At 44.7% G+C, this 15,131-nt stretch overlaps 2 protein-coding genes across 2 annotated transcripts; one reads left to right on the top strand and one right to left on the bottom strand.

The window, feature by feature from the left end:
* The first annotated feature begins 3,471 nt into the window (after positions 1-3,471).
* LOC111846398 (tripartite motif-containing protein 16-like protein) lies at positions 3,472-11,965 on the top strand. The gene is made up of 6 exons (XM_023816523.2): positions 3,472-4,115; positions 5,702-5,797; positions 7,175-7,408; positions 8,115-8,286; positions 9,492-9,569; positions 9,804-11,965. Exons 1-6 carry the CDS (start codon positions 3,516-3,518, stop codon positions 10,445-10,447), a joined length of 1,824 nt encoding a protein of 607 aa, XP_023672291.1. The 5' UTR covers positions 3,472-3,515; the 3' UTR covers positions 10,448-11,965.
* Positions 11,966-12,180: 215 nt separating this feature from the next.
* Positions 12,181-13,969, bottom strand: amn (amnion associated transmembrane protein). Its single transcript, XM_023816528.2, has one exon. It carries the CDS (start codon positions 13,919-13,921, stop codon positions 12,503-12,505), a length of 1,419 nt encoding a protein of 472 aa, XP_023672296.2. The 5' UTR covers positions 13,922-13,969; the 3' UTR covers positions 12,181-12,502.
* Between the last annotated feature and the right edge of the window lie 1,162 nt (positions 13,970-15,131).

The following is a 15,131-nucleotide window of genomic DNA, read 5'->3' as shown; positions in this document are numbered from 1 at the left end:
TATTAGTTATGTTCTCCCCGAACGAGCTTGATGGGCCAAATGGCCTCCTCTCATTTGTAAATTTCTTATGTAACCATGGGGTTTTAATGAACAACCTTCCAATCACAGGCACAGCGAGCTACAGATGTAGCCACTTGAATTTTCCCCTGTTTCCAGGATGGGGCCTTGGCTGGTCCATGACAGGTCCCTGCTGGGTCCTGGGTGGGACCTTGACTGTAATGAGATCCCCCACGATGATGTAATGAACATGGGGGCCGGCATGATCCGCCCCTTAACTCTCTGTGCGTAAAGTACTTGCAATGATTTATCCATCCACCAGAGAGAGCAGTGATTATGAAAGCTGAAGTGACTTACCTGAAATCAGGTGAGATACCTGAAATCAGATATTGTAACTCCACTGCAAAAAATGAAAATCTAAGCAAGTATAATTTTCTTATATTTAGACAAAATTCCAATTTCATTAATAAACTGACTACACTGCAATAAATGGCCTGTGAAATTTAAGAAATTGTTTCTGTTGTGAGGCAAAGATGGCCTAAAACTAGCAAAATGTGTTTTTAGTCAGTTTATTGATGAAATTAGAATTTTATTTTACTTCCCCCTTTGGAGATGAGGCGGACGCAAGATGTGTGCAATACAATAATTACAGGCCTAAACAAAGTAATAAGACTGAAATTGTCAAGCAATGAGGGACAGTGTGGTATATGAAAATTAAACAGATTTGAAGCCCATTGAGCTTGTTTGACACATGATGAAAGATTTCATCTGCAAAGAGGCCAAGCCAGGTACAAATCAGCAGCGTGTCCAAGAGTTATTTTGGGAGAAGAGAGTGACCCAAGATGTGTGTAACAGAGTAATTACAGGCCTAAACAAAGTAACAAGGTTGATTAACTCACTGAGCCACATGCCATCCCTAAGCAGAGGGCCTCCAAGCCCTGAGATGTCCCTTATGAGGGTAACGACAGGTCAGGAGAGAAGCCCCTGAGCTAAGAGGGCTGGTCCAAAGGCCAAAGTCGTACTTCTCGAGATCCAGTCTTGGCTCAACCTGATGTTTTATGTAACACATCCATGCAAAGCACTGTTGTGAAAGGCGCTATACAAAAATAATTTGAATTGAATTGAACCTAACCTCAGCCTCGTCTCGGTCTTGAGCCCATTTTGTTTTGATCTTGCCTTGGTCTGGGCCATAAGTCTTGAAATTCCACAAAACATATTATCTGAATTGATATGCAAATATACTTCTTTCCCCTCACAATGCCGATATAAATTTTCCTGCGCTGTCCTCTTGTAGCAGCGCTACTTAAAATGTACTACATCTTCCAGCTGGCTTGGCGGTATAACACTATTGGACAGCTTCAGAGGGCACAGGGGCTGCTGGGAAGAGTTATTAAGCAAACGGGCCCTTTAAAAATGAACATGAAAGACGCTGGGAAGGTTGCCATAATATATCCATAATATAAAAAGGTAACATGCTTCACACCCATGATATTTTACTGCTCAGTAATGTTATGACATAGACCTAAATTCATTCAATAAGGTACATTCATAAAATAGCTCCACATAACTTGCTGTAACCTAAACCATCAATTACTTAATATGAACTATTTAACACTGCCTACCACCCAGAAAACAAAACAATATGATTTCATTATATTGTGTGTTTTTTATATCTGCATTATTGTTTAGAGTATGTGAACATTAAACATTTTCAATAATAGTGTCATTTGGAATTACATAAATGAAAATATAGCCCCAATATGGGTGGAATATACCTAAAAACATCTGAATTCTGATTGTGAATTAAAAGTCTTGATCTTGTCTTGGTTGGGATGGGTCTTGGTCTTGATTTGGTCTTGGGTTAGATGAATCTTGATCTTGTCTTGATCTCGAAACAGATGGTCTTGAACATACCACTGCCAAAGGCCACCCTGAAAGAGCAGCTGGTGGGGGAGGGGCCCAGCCTCGGCCATCCTCTCCCTTCCTGCAGGCACACAGGCTGCCCTGCAGCACCCCCCCCCCCCCCGTACCATCCATCACGCTGCCCCAGTATACGTGCCTCTGCGTCCATGCAGCTGTAACTGTAGCCGTGGATAATTTGATAAATGGGAGATAAAGCCTCCATATACATTTACTGCAGATGTCAGTGAGCTCGTCCCACATGTGTCATTATGCATAATGGGGCTGTTTTACCAGCCTGTGGGACCAGGTTAGATCCAGTCAGCACCACTGCCTTTGCGGCTGGATGCCCCACCCCTCAGTCCAGGACACCCCTCAGGCCACGCCCTCCAGGGGGGCTTAGGTGTCCCTCCCTGGCTACAAGGCCTTGAGTCCCATTGCAGGCTTGAAACACACACCAGCAGGGGCCAGCAGGGAGGGGGCAGGGCCTGTTTCCTGTGGCGACATCTTCTCTGGTTACCTGATAGCAAGAACGTTCCAGAAAACATGGGAGTCTAAGTGCCAGCAGCCACTGAAGGGTGACATGCTCCGTGGGTATTTGAGGCAATGGCTTTCCCAGCCATACCTGCCTTATACTTAACATAGAGTTGAGTGTTTGTCAGTTTAGTCACAGCTCCTGCCTCTGCTGCCTCCCCCCCCCCCCCCCCCCCCCGCCCCCACATTCTGCCCTCGCCCCTTCCCGTTTTTTGCAAGATACGTATTTCCAAGAATGAGGTATTCTGTTGTCTGAATTACACAGCCCATAAAAAATGAAAAAAAAAGACTATTAGGTTATGCTACAAGACCAGACAAGTGTAGGGAAATGTATATGGCAGTCTAACAAATATGAAGCTCATGTTGCAGGAGCCCACTTCTTCAGGCACAGCAGAGACGCTCCAGGATCATTACGGACTCTCTCAGGTTGGACCTCTTCACCCAGATATACGCTCCCGGGGATAAAGGGGAAGAATGTATTTACACAATTAATGTGAAGCCAAAGAAATTGTTCTATTGCTCCCAACCCACAGCTGAGCAACCCCAGAAAGGACACCCTGAACAATTTTGGGCCTTTCAATTTCAATCTGCCTGAACATGTCAGTGTAATCAGGGCTCAGTATTGCTATCTGACATGCAAATATGTGATTACAGGTCAGCAATAGCCAGTGACTAACTGGATTGGCCCACTATGACACTCACTTAATGGGCTCTTTCCCCCTTCAAATAACGTGCCTCCTTTTCGATCCGTATAAGTGATCGATTGGCATTGGTCTCCAGAATTATCCAGTTACTGTATGCATATTATCTCAGACAGACACTAGGCCTGATACTGACCTGATCCTGACCCAATTTCACTGGACACATAAGACAACAGACACACAAAGCATTTCTGCTGATGGGATTTTCGGGGTTGTCTTCCCATTCCTCCTGCACTGCCCCAGGGCTGAAGGCAGGAGAGGAGGGAAGAGGGGAGGCCCTTCCGAGAAGCACGCTGGAGGTGTGGCCTGATTAACTTTTTCATTCTCGGGTTCCCTGGTGTAGAGCTCAGCCAAACACGAGAGTGAGTATATGTCTGTGGAGTCATGGCAGACACCACTGCAGAGGTCTCAGGCCCGGCCACCGCAATCGAGGGCACCAGAGCAATGCGATCGAAGGACGGCCTGCAAGGGTCCCTGCAGCACAGGAACCAGCAGAACCAGAAAGATCCTGAAGACATGAACGGTGACTCAAGTGGTAAAAATATTCTGGAATGGCTCTCCTGCCAGAGTGCAAGGGACAACAGTGCAGAATCGAGACCTTTCCCTTCAGCAGACCCTCGAGGCCCAGCCGAGTCCAAAAAGGAAGAGGCGCAGGAGGCGGGTGAAGCAGAGAGCTTGGAGACAGACGGGGTGAGGTGCGACTCATGCATCGAGGTCCCCAGGAGGGCGCTCAAGTCCTGCCTTACCTGCCAGGTGTCTTATTGCCTGGAGCACCTGCGGCCTCACCTGGAGAACACGCGCTTCCAGAAACACCGTTTGGTCGAACCGCTGTGCAACATTGAGGGCCCTGCCTGCGAGGGCCACGGGAGGCCCTTGGACCTGTACTGTCACCAGGACCGCTGCTGCATGTGCAGGGCATGCGCTGATGAGAATCACCAGGGCCACCAGGTCACACCCCTGGGGGAGGTGCGCAAGCAGATGGAGGTAGGGGTGCATGCAGCACAGCAGTCACGCCGAGAGCCATGCTGGTGCGGAAATAAAGAGGGCAGACTTTAATATTACAAGTATCATAGCAAGAAACCTGTCAAAAGCCAGTTTTTACTAAAATAATCCCTTAAATAAACATCATTGTGCGGAATTGAATTATATCCCATAATTGTGTAATAATGTACTGGGTAAGCAGTTATGGGAGACTGATGGAGGTATTATTCATTGCTGTACAATACTATTGTGTTTTTCTTCTGTTAATAGTCCTAAGTAAAGGTGTGTCCCAGTTGTAACTGCTTATTTACAGAAGCATTTCCTTACTCTTGGGAATGGTCTCATTTTAGACCAGTAACTGATACCATGTACTTAAATTACTATTAACCAGCATGCAGTAGAATAAGTCCCTCTCTATTTCCAGGAAATGATCTATTTCCTTTTTTCCTTTATTCTACAGTACATTATAGTCATATATCCTGGCGTTCAGTAACTGGGAAGTAGATTTTACCTAGTGGCCCTCAGTGTCCACGGCTGTGGAACAGACTGTGCAGAAGTAGGAATGCAACTGAATCCCAGGGTTGCATGTTTCATAACTTCTTGGATTATACCAATATCCAGTCATTTTTTAGTCATTATATGTCCACGATGGGCCGACCTTCCAGGCTTAAGGCCAGAACACACAGAGGGTGTGGGGCTTTCCAAACACACCAAATTGCATGAAAGCTCCAGGGCTTGTATGCCTTTGATTTAAATGGTTTTAGAGGAAATAACTTCCTGGAAAAACTTAAGTCATTAACCAGCATCAATTAACCATTAACAGGATGGTTCCTGGCAGTGTGTGAAATACCTGTCAATATTCGGGGGGGTCCCCATCTCCCTATTGTTGCACAATAATGATCTTGAGACCACCTTAAAATTTTGCTTTTGAGGCTTTCAGGGTGTCTGATGGGTTAATCGGGGTGTCGGACCCCCCATCCGTATTTCGCACATTGTTTCCTAGACATCATAGCTGTCAGAGGCCATGGTTATGGAACATGCTACATTGCCATCATTCAGATACCATATTAATTCTTTAAAGAAAAGCACAACCTGTAATCCCCTTTGAAAGCTGGGTAAGATACATGAGGCCTGACAATATAGTCACAGGCCCATGCTTGGGGATTCCGCAAAGTGAAAGTAAAAATGAAGATAGCTTTTCACAATGATGAGCCAAATATTAAGTGCACACACTAAGCACTTATCCAAATATAATTAACATTATTTTAACTTTTACTTTTCAAAGCGCTTGGCTTTTTATTGGAGATTCGACTCTTAAATTTAATCCATTTAATCTAGCTTTGTTTTTAGTTAAACCGTGGCTACAAATTCTGAATCTAAATATTTATCTTGACACATGATCAGTTAACATGCAGAGCCTTGAATGGTATGCAAGCTACCTGGGGAAGAAAAGCCCACCAGTGACAGCATGCCTCTGATCACATGTAGCACCTCTCAGCGGATGGAATTCGGTGTGTCATGTCTGTGCGTGTCCTGCCATCTCTAAGAGCGATCTCTCCTGCCTTTTGCCTGTTGGCATATGTGTCCAGAAAGAGCTACGGCAAAAAGAGGCAGAGGTAGAGAAAGTGGCCAATTCTGCGGAGAATGCCATCGTCAAGCTGCAGGACAACATCATGTCCTTGAAGGTACACTGCAGCCTCGCCCTTACTGAGCACATGCACATAGAAATGTAGTACAACTGTTTTACTTCAGTTGAAGTTGGTTAGATTAAGTAAACCTAATTAATGCCATGAGGAAATTCGTCTGCAAAGCACACAGAGCAAAGAGGAACGGTTCCCAGTAGCATTTTTAGCCCAACATGGTGGAATGAGCCAGTGGCTAGAGCTGCTAAGGGAGAGTAGAGCTGCACAGCGATGTCATTATCTGTTTCTGTATCTGTTCAACAAACAAAATGATCTCTCTCTGTATCTGTATGCAGATAGAAGACCAGAAGTGGGTGTGGTTTATACCGGAAGTCCCATTAAAATTGTATTTTCTAACCTGATATTCACTGGCAACAGAGTTATTGTGCCTTAACTATAGTAATAAAACTACAGTTTTATGAACTGTCTGAACTGCCCCCCCCCCCCCCCATGACAGGAAATATCGAACAATCAGAAACTGAAAGACAGTTTCATAACTTGAAAGATTCTCTTTTGTGTTGGAAATCGAAACTATTTACATTAAAGATATTGTAGTGGCTGGAGGACTTGGGGTGCTTATTAAAGGGCAGACCTCCTGGCCCTCTTCAGCCTATCTCTGGGTGGTTTCAGAGATAGCAGGAATGGGGGCACCTGCGGAGTGGGGGGAAAGGAGAAGTGGTGGGCACTGCACTACCCTATACATACTAGGGAATGCCTGGGGGTGAGGCAGGTAAGAGCAGACAGCTAGCAGTTTAGTGTTCTTCGTTATGGTTTGTGTTTGATGTGGGTTCTGGCCATACAGACTCCATTAAAGTTCTCTTTTGTGGCACACCTGTTGCGTGTCCGTTGCAATATACAGAAAATATACTTCAGTTGAAGGGAATAATGTTGAATTCACATGTTGTGGCATTCATGTTTGTTGATGTTAATATTACTGCAGCTTGCCAGGGAAACATGAACGATAAAACATACACAGCAGCTTACTACACGCAAAAAAGACCTGAGTCTGCTCTGGCCTTTCTGTTAGAGTGCTGCTGTGTTGTCCGCCCAGTCCAGCCTGCTGAACCTCCAGGTCCTTACAGCACTGTACTATATTATAATAATAGGTGTTGTAGATAGGATACTTGGAAGAAACAATAGTATAGCCCCTTCTGGGGTCTAAACCTTTGACCTACAGCCATTGGTGATTGTAATTATTTTCACATGACTAGTGAAGGACACATAGATCCAGTTAAGTGGATGACTTGCATTGCTGTAACCATCTCATCATCTCAGGGGGTGTCGCAAATACAAACCCAGGTTGAATTTAGTCTATCCTGTGCCTGCATGCCATGACCACCACTTCCTCACTATTGCTCTACCATATCTTCCCAACCTTAGCGTTCAGTGGCCGACGTCTTCAACCTGATCAGCGGTCAATTTTCGGAGCTGGCGGCCGCTGTGATGAAGGCCCACAGAGCGATGACGGAAGCATTGGAGGAGGACGTGAGGAAGGCCACAAGGCAAGCTGAGGGCGTCCGGCTACACCTGGAGCAGAAGAGCACTGATCTGAAGAAGATACGGGCCCAGATAGACAAGATGAGCAGGAATAATAATGATATCGACTTCATACAGGTGGGTCAAAAAGACTGAAAGACAGCAGAAAGAACCAGGACTATGCAGAGCAGAGATCACTTTCGAGAAAGAATGCATATATAGCATATTTTCACAATATTACATTGTCTCAAAGCACTTTACATTCTCGGAACCAGATTCAAAGGGGGAGCCCATCCTCCTACTGATCAGATAATTAACAAGAACTAAAAAACCGGACTTCCGAGTCTTTTCCCACCATTTGCTCATCACTGATCATAGCTGCAGTGATCTGGAGGGGAAAAAAAAGCTGGAAACAAGGAAATTCACTGACATAGTCTGCTAAGCAAAGATAAAATCATATAAAGATTGAAATGTTTGACATAAAACTGAAACACATGCCTTGTTGTTCGAAATTTTCTAAAATACCTGCTGGCTTGTTTTTTCCAAGTTTGTCCACAAGTTCCCACAAGTAGGAGCAGACATTTGGTCGAGATCATGTATGCTAAATTATACAGACATTTGGCATGAAGATCGGCCCTGACAAGACTGTCACATTGGGAAAATTCGCAAACTTCCCAACAGCCAGTCCGACATGACCACAAGACATAAAAATTTAAGGAAATCGAATGAGAAAGCTCTCCCATATTAAGTTACTTTTTCTGGTTGTTTGAGTCTTGCTTATTTCCTGACAAAGTATTTGCTGAGAGCATTAAAAGCTCGTCTGTGCTCCCTCTGGTGGTTGCAGGAGTACTTGCAGTTGAAGGCAGGCAGCCTGGATTTCAGTCTCCCTGGCGTGTACATCAGCCTGACGGAGCAGCTGGCTGCAGTGAGCCTTGTGGTTGTTGAATCCACCCAGGAGCTGTGTGAGAAGCTGCCTTCCATGTATAAGGAGAAGCTCATCGAGACCCACAAGAGGGGTGAGTGCATGTGCTGCTCACACTAGCTAAGAGAGCCTCTGGGAATGACGGCCTGGGCAGGGCTCTATCCACATACAAATACACTTCGAGGAAAAACGTTGTTGTGTAGTTTATTGTTAATTAGCATATATAGCTAACATGTTAGCTACCTAACTAACAACCGTAGATACAGTTTATACAGCAGGTCATTTCAAGACAGGTTGGGAATCATGCTCTGGTACCTCACATTGGTGCGCTCACCACACAGGGAAACATCTCAGCATTCCAGTTGGTGACACCCCCCCCCCCATGTCAACTTTTCATGATCTCAGAGAGGCTTACATAGAATAAAGTAAACTGATAACAAGACCACAAAGCACATTATGGATAAGGAACATCGGGCTTGAGCAAAGAAAAAGGTTTATAACTGATAGACAAATGTCACTGGGGAAGGGAGTTCCAAAGTCGGGGACCTCTAGTCAGGGAGTTTTAGTTTTTAAAAGAAAGAGGCCCTGAAATGAAAACACACAGCACACTATGTGTTATGAATAATGGCAAAGCTGAGCACTGTAAAACAGACACAGGCTTTTATAACGGAGAAGCTGAAACACGGACACTACAAATTTTTGTTCCTGCTGATTTTTAGTAGGAGTGTCTTGTTTTAATTTCAGTTTAGTTTTCATGTATTATGTTTGTTGGTTCATTTTAATTTTGATTAAAATAAAAAATATTATCAATAGCGGAGCCAGAAATCATAGTGTGAGTGGGTCAGCAGGAAACCAGGTGGGAGAGTAACAATTCACATGGCAACAAAATCACACACAGTCTCACAAAACACCAAATGAACAAAGAGAAAGAAAAATCTGTTTACCTCTCAACAGCACATCTCCTCCGATTGATCTAACCACACACACACATTCCTGTCAGACACAATCGTTTTGTCATTATGTATCGTTCACTGGGTGTGTGTGAACTGATCACCCTGAACCATCCAAGCTCACCTGTGCTGCTGCAGTAGGTTTTAATTTAATTAGGTGTTAGTTTCCTGTTATACAGTCATGCTACACAATTGCTGAACTCTACTGTCGTTTTTATATACTAACTCTATACAAATGGAGTACAAAGCTGGGTCCTTCCCCACCCTTACGAAGCCAAAGGCCTGATTCTGATGAAAGGATGTTGTAGCAGTCATGTTGTGTCAGTCTGTTTGCTTCTCCACCATCCAGAGAAGCTGGCGATAAGAAGTACAATCTCAGTCATTGCTGCTGAGCCCCACCCCCAGGTTCGAGAGGACTTCCTGAAATGTGAGTGCTCTTACTGTATTGATGAATTTTGTTATGACATTTTTTAAAAGTGCAAAAAAGCATGTAGGATTTCTTCTGAACAGAACAGCAATATAATTCAATTAGAATTTTCAAAATTAAACAGACATTGGACAATCCCACTCCATAACTTTGTGGAAGCTTGTAACTGGGTTAAATCAAACACCTGTGAGCAGTTGTGCATAACCTGCTGTATTTTTTGGGCATACCCTGTAGATGGTGCCTCTTTGACCTTTGACCCAAACACTGCTCACAAATTCCTGCGCCTAACGATGGAGAATAGGAGAGTGACCAACAGCACACCGTGGCAGCAGAGTTACTCCGACTCCCCTGAACGATTTGAGCACTGGCGCCAGGCATTGGCCGTGGAGAGCTTTTACCTTGGCCGCCATTACTTTGAGGTGGAAGCCAAGGGGGATGGTGCCCACATGGGCCTCAGCTACAAGAGAATCAACCGCAAGAGCCAAGAGAGCAATGGCTGTATCACGGGCAACGACTTTTCCTGGTGTCTACAGTGGAGGAGCAACGGCTTCTCTGCCTGGCATGCGGATGTAGAGATGCCCCTGGCAGCAAGCAAGCTTGTGCGCATCGGGGTCTATGTGGACTATGATGGAGGACAGCTGGCTTTTTATGGTGTGACCGACAGCATGATGCTCCTCCATCAGTTCCGAGCCGAGTTCCTGGAGCCTCTCCACCCAGCCGTCTGGCTCCCCAAGAAGGAGGGTGCCATCCTGCTGCTCAGCCCCAAAGAGGCCCCTACAATTGAGGACTCCCCACTTATGTCACCTTCCTCCACCCTGTCTCCCTCCACCACATCGCCATCCTCCCTGTCTCCCTCCCTCCAGTCACCCTCCACCTAGTTTCCCTCCATATAGACACCCTCCACCCAGCTCCCTCCTCCCTGTCACCCTCTATCCAGCCCCCCTCCTCCCTGTCACCCTCCACCCAGCCCCCTCCTCCCTGTCACCCTCCATCCATTCACAGTGTACATTTTGATTAGTAGATGCTCTTATCAACAAGCAGCTCACATACAGTACAGCTGGTGTGTATGTTGATGCTTCCATGTCTCATTCTCGCCAGTGCGGGGAAGCAATAAAAAAGGCCAATAGGATGTTGGGGTATATCTCCAGGTGTGTGGAGTTTAAGTCAAGGGAGGTAATGCTAAGATTATACAATTCCTTGGTGAGATCTCACCTAGAATATTGTGTGCAGGTTTGGTCACCATATCTTAAAAAGGACATAGCGGCCTTAGAAAAGGTTCAGCGTAGGGCCACAAGAATGATTCCTGGTCTTAGAGGAATGTCATACGAGGAAAGGTTATTTGAGCTAAATCTGTTCAGCCTCAAGCAAAGGAGACTGAGGGGGGACATGATCCAGGTCTATAAGATTCTAACAGGTTTGGATGCTGTTCAACCGAATAGTTACTTCAGCATTAGTTCCAATACAAGAACTCGTGGCCATAGGTGGAAATTAGCGGGAGAACATTTCAAACTGGATTTAAGGAAGCACTTCTTTACACAGCGTGTAGTCAGAGTATGAAATAGTCTTCCTGATAATGTAGTGCAAGCTGAATCCTTGGGTTCCTTTAAATCAGAGCTAGATAAGATTCTAACAACTCTGAGCTATTAGTTAAGTTCTCCCCAAGCGAGCTCGATGGGCCGAATGGCCTCCTCTCGTTTGTATAGTTCTTATGTTCTTATGTTCTTAACAAATTCAGATGTTGCTGATTTATACGGTTCTGTTTGGGTCTACGCCAGTCCTGTACATTCCAGGCCGCACCTTGCCACCTTCACCAGGATAACTGGTTGCAAAATGGATAGATATTTTGTACAGAATAAATTCATTTATTTTTTGAGAACCAATGATATTTTGTGACATATCTAGATACTGGGCCACTTTGCTAACCACTGAACTGGAAAATAATCCCACCATTAAATGATGAATGCATTTCTAAGAATAAGTAATTTAAACTAAGCAAAGGTACATGGACACAGTGGTACCAGTTTTCTGTGTTGGAAAACCTCAGTAAAAACATGCACTCCCTGCTAAATGTTTATACCAGCACTAATTACTGTTAACTGTTAAACCATTGTCATTACACATGCTTTTGCAGTAATAAAGTCAAAGTACACATTTTAGTAAGTTTACTTTTATACATCCAAGTCCAGGTCAGTGTAAGCGCCATTTATGCAGAATGGTGTAATTTTTGTTTAATTAAATGGTTAGAATATGTTGTTTTAAACCTGCCATTACAATTTGAAATGTATGTAGCATTTCATACAGGAAAGTGCTTCTCCAGTTAGTTTATTTGGTTTGCGACTGCCGTAAGGGATATGGGTCAGAGGAACAATAAAGTTTTTTTTGAATGTGAAAATAAAGACGTGGACGTTGGGAGCCACACGGTTGTTTTACCGTGACTGGTAACCTACCATTTTAACGCGTAAAACAGTTCATTTCACAGAAGTGGTCAAATGTTTAGATTGTGCCAAAAAGAATAACGTTCGCAACCGAAGACGACCACTACAGTCAGTGTTCCTATCGTAAATTATGCACAAAACTGAAAGATGTTTGGTTTATGACAATATTTCAGAGATTCACATTCAGAAGATTTTATTTGTGTTTTTCTATAATGGAATATGCTTAGGTGACAAAGATCACATGAAATGGACTAGATACTCTGGAAATTTCACATAAAAAATGTATAAAACTCTAAATAGGAACACAGAGCTGATATTTAAATAATATGATCTTCTTCTTATAGCAGATAAAGTAAGTTAAAATCAAGTTTAGGCTGAACTTACTGATTGGAGACAAAACAGCACAAGTCGTGACAATTAGCCAGAGAAATGCTTCGGAAGATCATCGTAGGTGTTTCTAGATTGAGTCAAGTCAAATCAGTGATGTTGAGAAAAAGCTCAGGTCTCAAAATCGGTTTCATCATAACTGGGATTCACAAAGTGAATGCCTGCATTGGTCATAACAATGGAGCCACCTGTTTCTCTGACGTATAATTCAGGCTCAGCTGGCATCAGTGTAGGTTTGTCGAACATGGGGTTGTCAAATCCATGATCCAGGGGCCCACCCAGTTCCCCGATCTCGCTGCCCTTCTTGCAGCTGGACAGGGAGAGAAGGCTAGGGGTCTTGATGATGCCCCGATGGATGAGGACGGCCAGAAGGAGCAAGCAAGCCACCAGTAGCAGGACCCCCACCACGCCTCCTGCCACAGCTCCTGCGTTGCTGCTGGTCCCCTCTGTACTGCTGCCGCCTGATGACGCCTGGTAGTCTGCACCTTCAATGCCTAGACGTGTTCCCTGGGAGCTGACATCCCTCAGGATGTCACGAGCCAGAGATTCTGCTACCCTACCAGACTCGCCCCCCGTTTCCCCATCCAGGATCAGCACCTGAATTTCAGCCACCACTTCCTGAGATAACAGCCTGAGTGGCCATAATGTAGAGAGCCTTGACATGGCCAGCTGGACAGATTGATAGGATGGCTGGATGAGGAAGAGGTGATGCAGCCGTTGTTGGTATGTTGACAGGTCAAAGCCAACTTTGCATCGCAAATGCACGATTGCACCACACACATCGCAGCAGTGTCCCGCAGCTCTCAGGGGCTTCTTACAGTCTGTGGGCGCGCATTTCACGGCCGAGCAGATCCTGTCATGGTTCGCAGAATTGTCACAAACACAGCCCATTTTGTCGCTGCAGCCTGGTTCACCAACATGGACTTTGGAAGCTCCATGGAACTGAAGCCGGCCCGAGTGTGAGCTCAGGTACTGAGCAAAGTCGTCAGAGGAACTGAATCTGTTCCCCAGCACGGACACGCTTTTCACGGGCACGCTTAGCTGGTTGGCCGTGGTGTCCACCCGGAATGAGGAGTCCGCCCAGAAGACCACGTCGTCCTGCGGGCATGGCACGCTTTCCCCATGCACTGAGAACAGGAAAGGACCTTTCTCTAGGTTGTCCCAGGAGGAGGCCGCCTGCCATTGGGCTGGGTCAAACCAGAGCAGCAGTTCAGTGTCCTTGAATGTAACCTCAGATCCCGGTCCACAGTCATCGTTCTGGCCGTTGCTGGCAGCGAAACCTGCCCCCTGGGGCAAAATAAACTCCCCGTCCACAGGCAGGTTCATCTCCTGAATGCCGTGGATGGTTTCCACATACACAGACACTTCCTTCTGAGGTAAGAACTGAATCCGATCACTACTGCAAGGCACTGTTCCCTTGTCCCAGTTAGTTCCATTCTCAAAATTGGTGTTGGGGACCCACTTTTTGTACACCGCGTGAGTCCTGCCTAAGACACAGAGAAATAAAGCGGTGACCAGCACAGGAGACATTCTGAGGTTTTGTGCCAGGCTGGTGAGGTGACCTTTGGATCTCACTGAAATGACTGTCACGAGTGCATGCTTTCCCATAGGAATGTTAAAAATTTCCAGCAAAGGCGGAGGATCAGTCAAACATTGACAACAATATGATGGCAGCGAGAGACTCGCCTTTGTTTTCATGCAGCTGGATGCTTTAATCTGGGTTCATGCGTTGTCATCCTCCAGTGTACTATTTTAAAGGTACAGTACACACAAAAATATTTTCTAACAGGAAAATTTGTCTCCTCTGTTAATGAGGATATTTAAGACTAGTTAAAACTTGAACTAATCTTCCTAAGATCCAATAAAAAATCTCAAATTAGAACACAATTAAAAAACAAAGCATGGTTTAATCTTGTTTCTTGTTAACTAAGGGTAGCGAAACAGGGTCCACCCTGCGATCCCTGGCTTAGGGTTAGACTCCATGACGCCAGCTGTGACGTAACAGAAGCTTAAGTGGTATCTTGAGTACAGTGTTGGGGAGTAACGAGTTACATGTAACGGTGTTAAGTAATTTAATTACAAAACAAATGTAATTGTAATCCATTACAGTTACTAGAGAAAAAAGTGTAATTAAATTAGTTACTTATGGAAATATTCATGATTACAATTTTAGTTACATCATAAGATTGTATGCAAAACCATGTGAATATCTTTAATAACAGTATTTTTATTGCTTTTCATGTTTTTCTTATGCGAAACATCCTCCTTTGCTATTTCCTTCCATAAGCCGAAAGTTTGAAACTATTCGATGCTTCTGATTGGTTATCCTGTCGCGCTACATTTGCATTTTGCTAATTAACTTGCCTGAGCTGTCTGAGTTTCTGTTGCAGGCAATGGCAGACAAGTAAAGGAATGCATTCCATTGCTGATAATATAAAAAACATTTTCGATACATTACGGAAAAAGGCACAAATTTAACTGTGCAATGCAGTGCGTGTTTACCAGCTGTAAAGATGTTGTCGACATCTAAACAGTCCATGTCCAACCTAAGGAAACATCTAGAGCAGGGGTGTCAAACTCCAGGACAGGTGTTCTGTCGGAAAATACTACCTATCGAGACGTGCTATCGAGCCTTTCTGCGCATGTGCAATTCCACCGTTTTGGGATTAGGGTTAGGTTTTAGGGGTTAGGGTTAGGGTTAAGGTAAGGGTTTTAGGGGTTTTGGGGGGTTAGGGTTAGG

Source organism: Paramormyrops kingsleyae, chromosome 22, assembly GCF_048594095.1.
Source record: "Paramormyrops kingsleyae isolate MSU_618 chromosome 22, PKINGS_0.4, whole genome shotgun sequence".
Classification (NCBI taxonomy): domain Eukaryota; kingdom Metazoa; phylum Chordata; class Actinopteri; order Osteoglossiformes; family Mormyridae; genus Paramormyrops; species Paramormyrops kingsleyae.
Note: the sequence above shows the minus strand (reverse complement) of the source record. Positions and strands in the feature narration are given on the sequence as shown.

Bases quoted from the DNA above. Each gene is read 5' to 3' on its own strand.
- LOC111846398 (XM_023816523.2), top strand. From the start codon at position 3,516: ATGGCAGACACCACTGCAGAGGTCTCAGGCCCGGCCACCGCAATCGAG. The intron at 5,798-7,174 runs GTACACTGCAGC...TCCCAACCTTAG, and splicing joins ACAACATCATGTCCTTGAAG to CGTTCAGTGGCCGACGTCTT. The intron at 9,570-9,803 runs GTGAGTGCTCTT...CATACCCTGTAG, and splicing joins TCGAGAGGACTTCCTGAAAT to ATGGTGCCTCTTTGACCTTT.
- amn (XM_023816528.2), bottom strand. From the start codon at position 13,921: ATGTCTCCTGTGCTGGTCACCGCTTTATTTCTCTGTGTCTTAGGCAGG.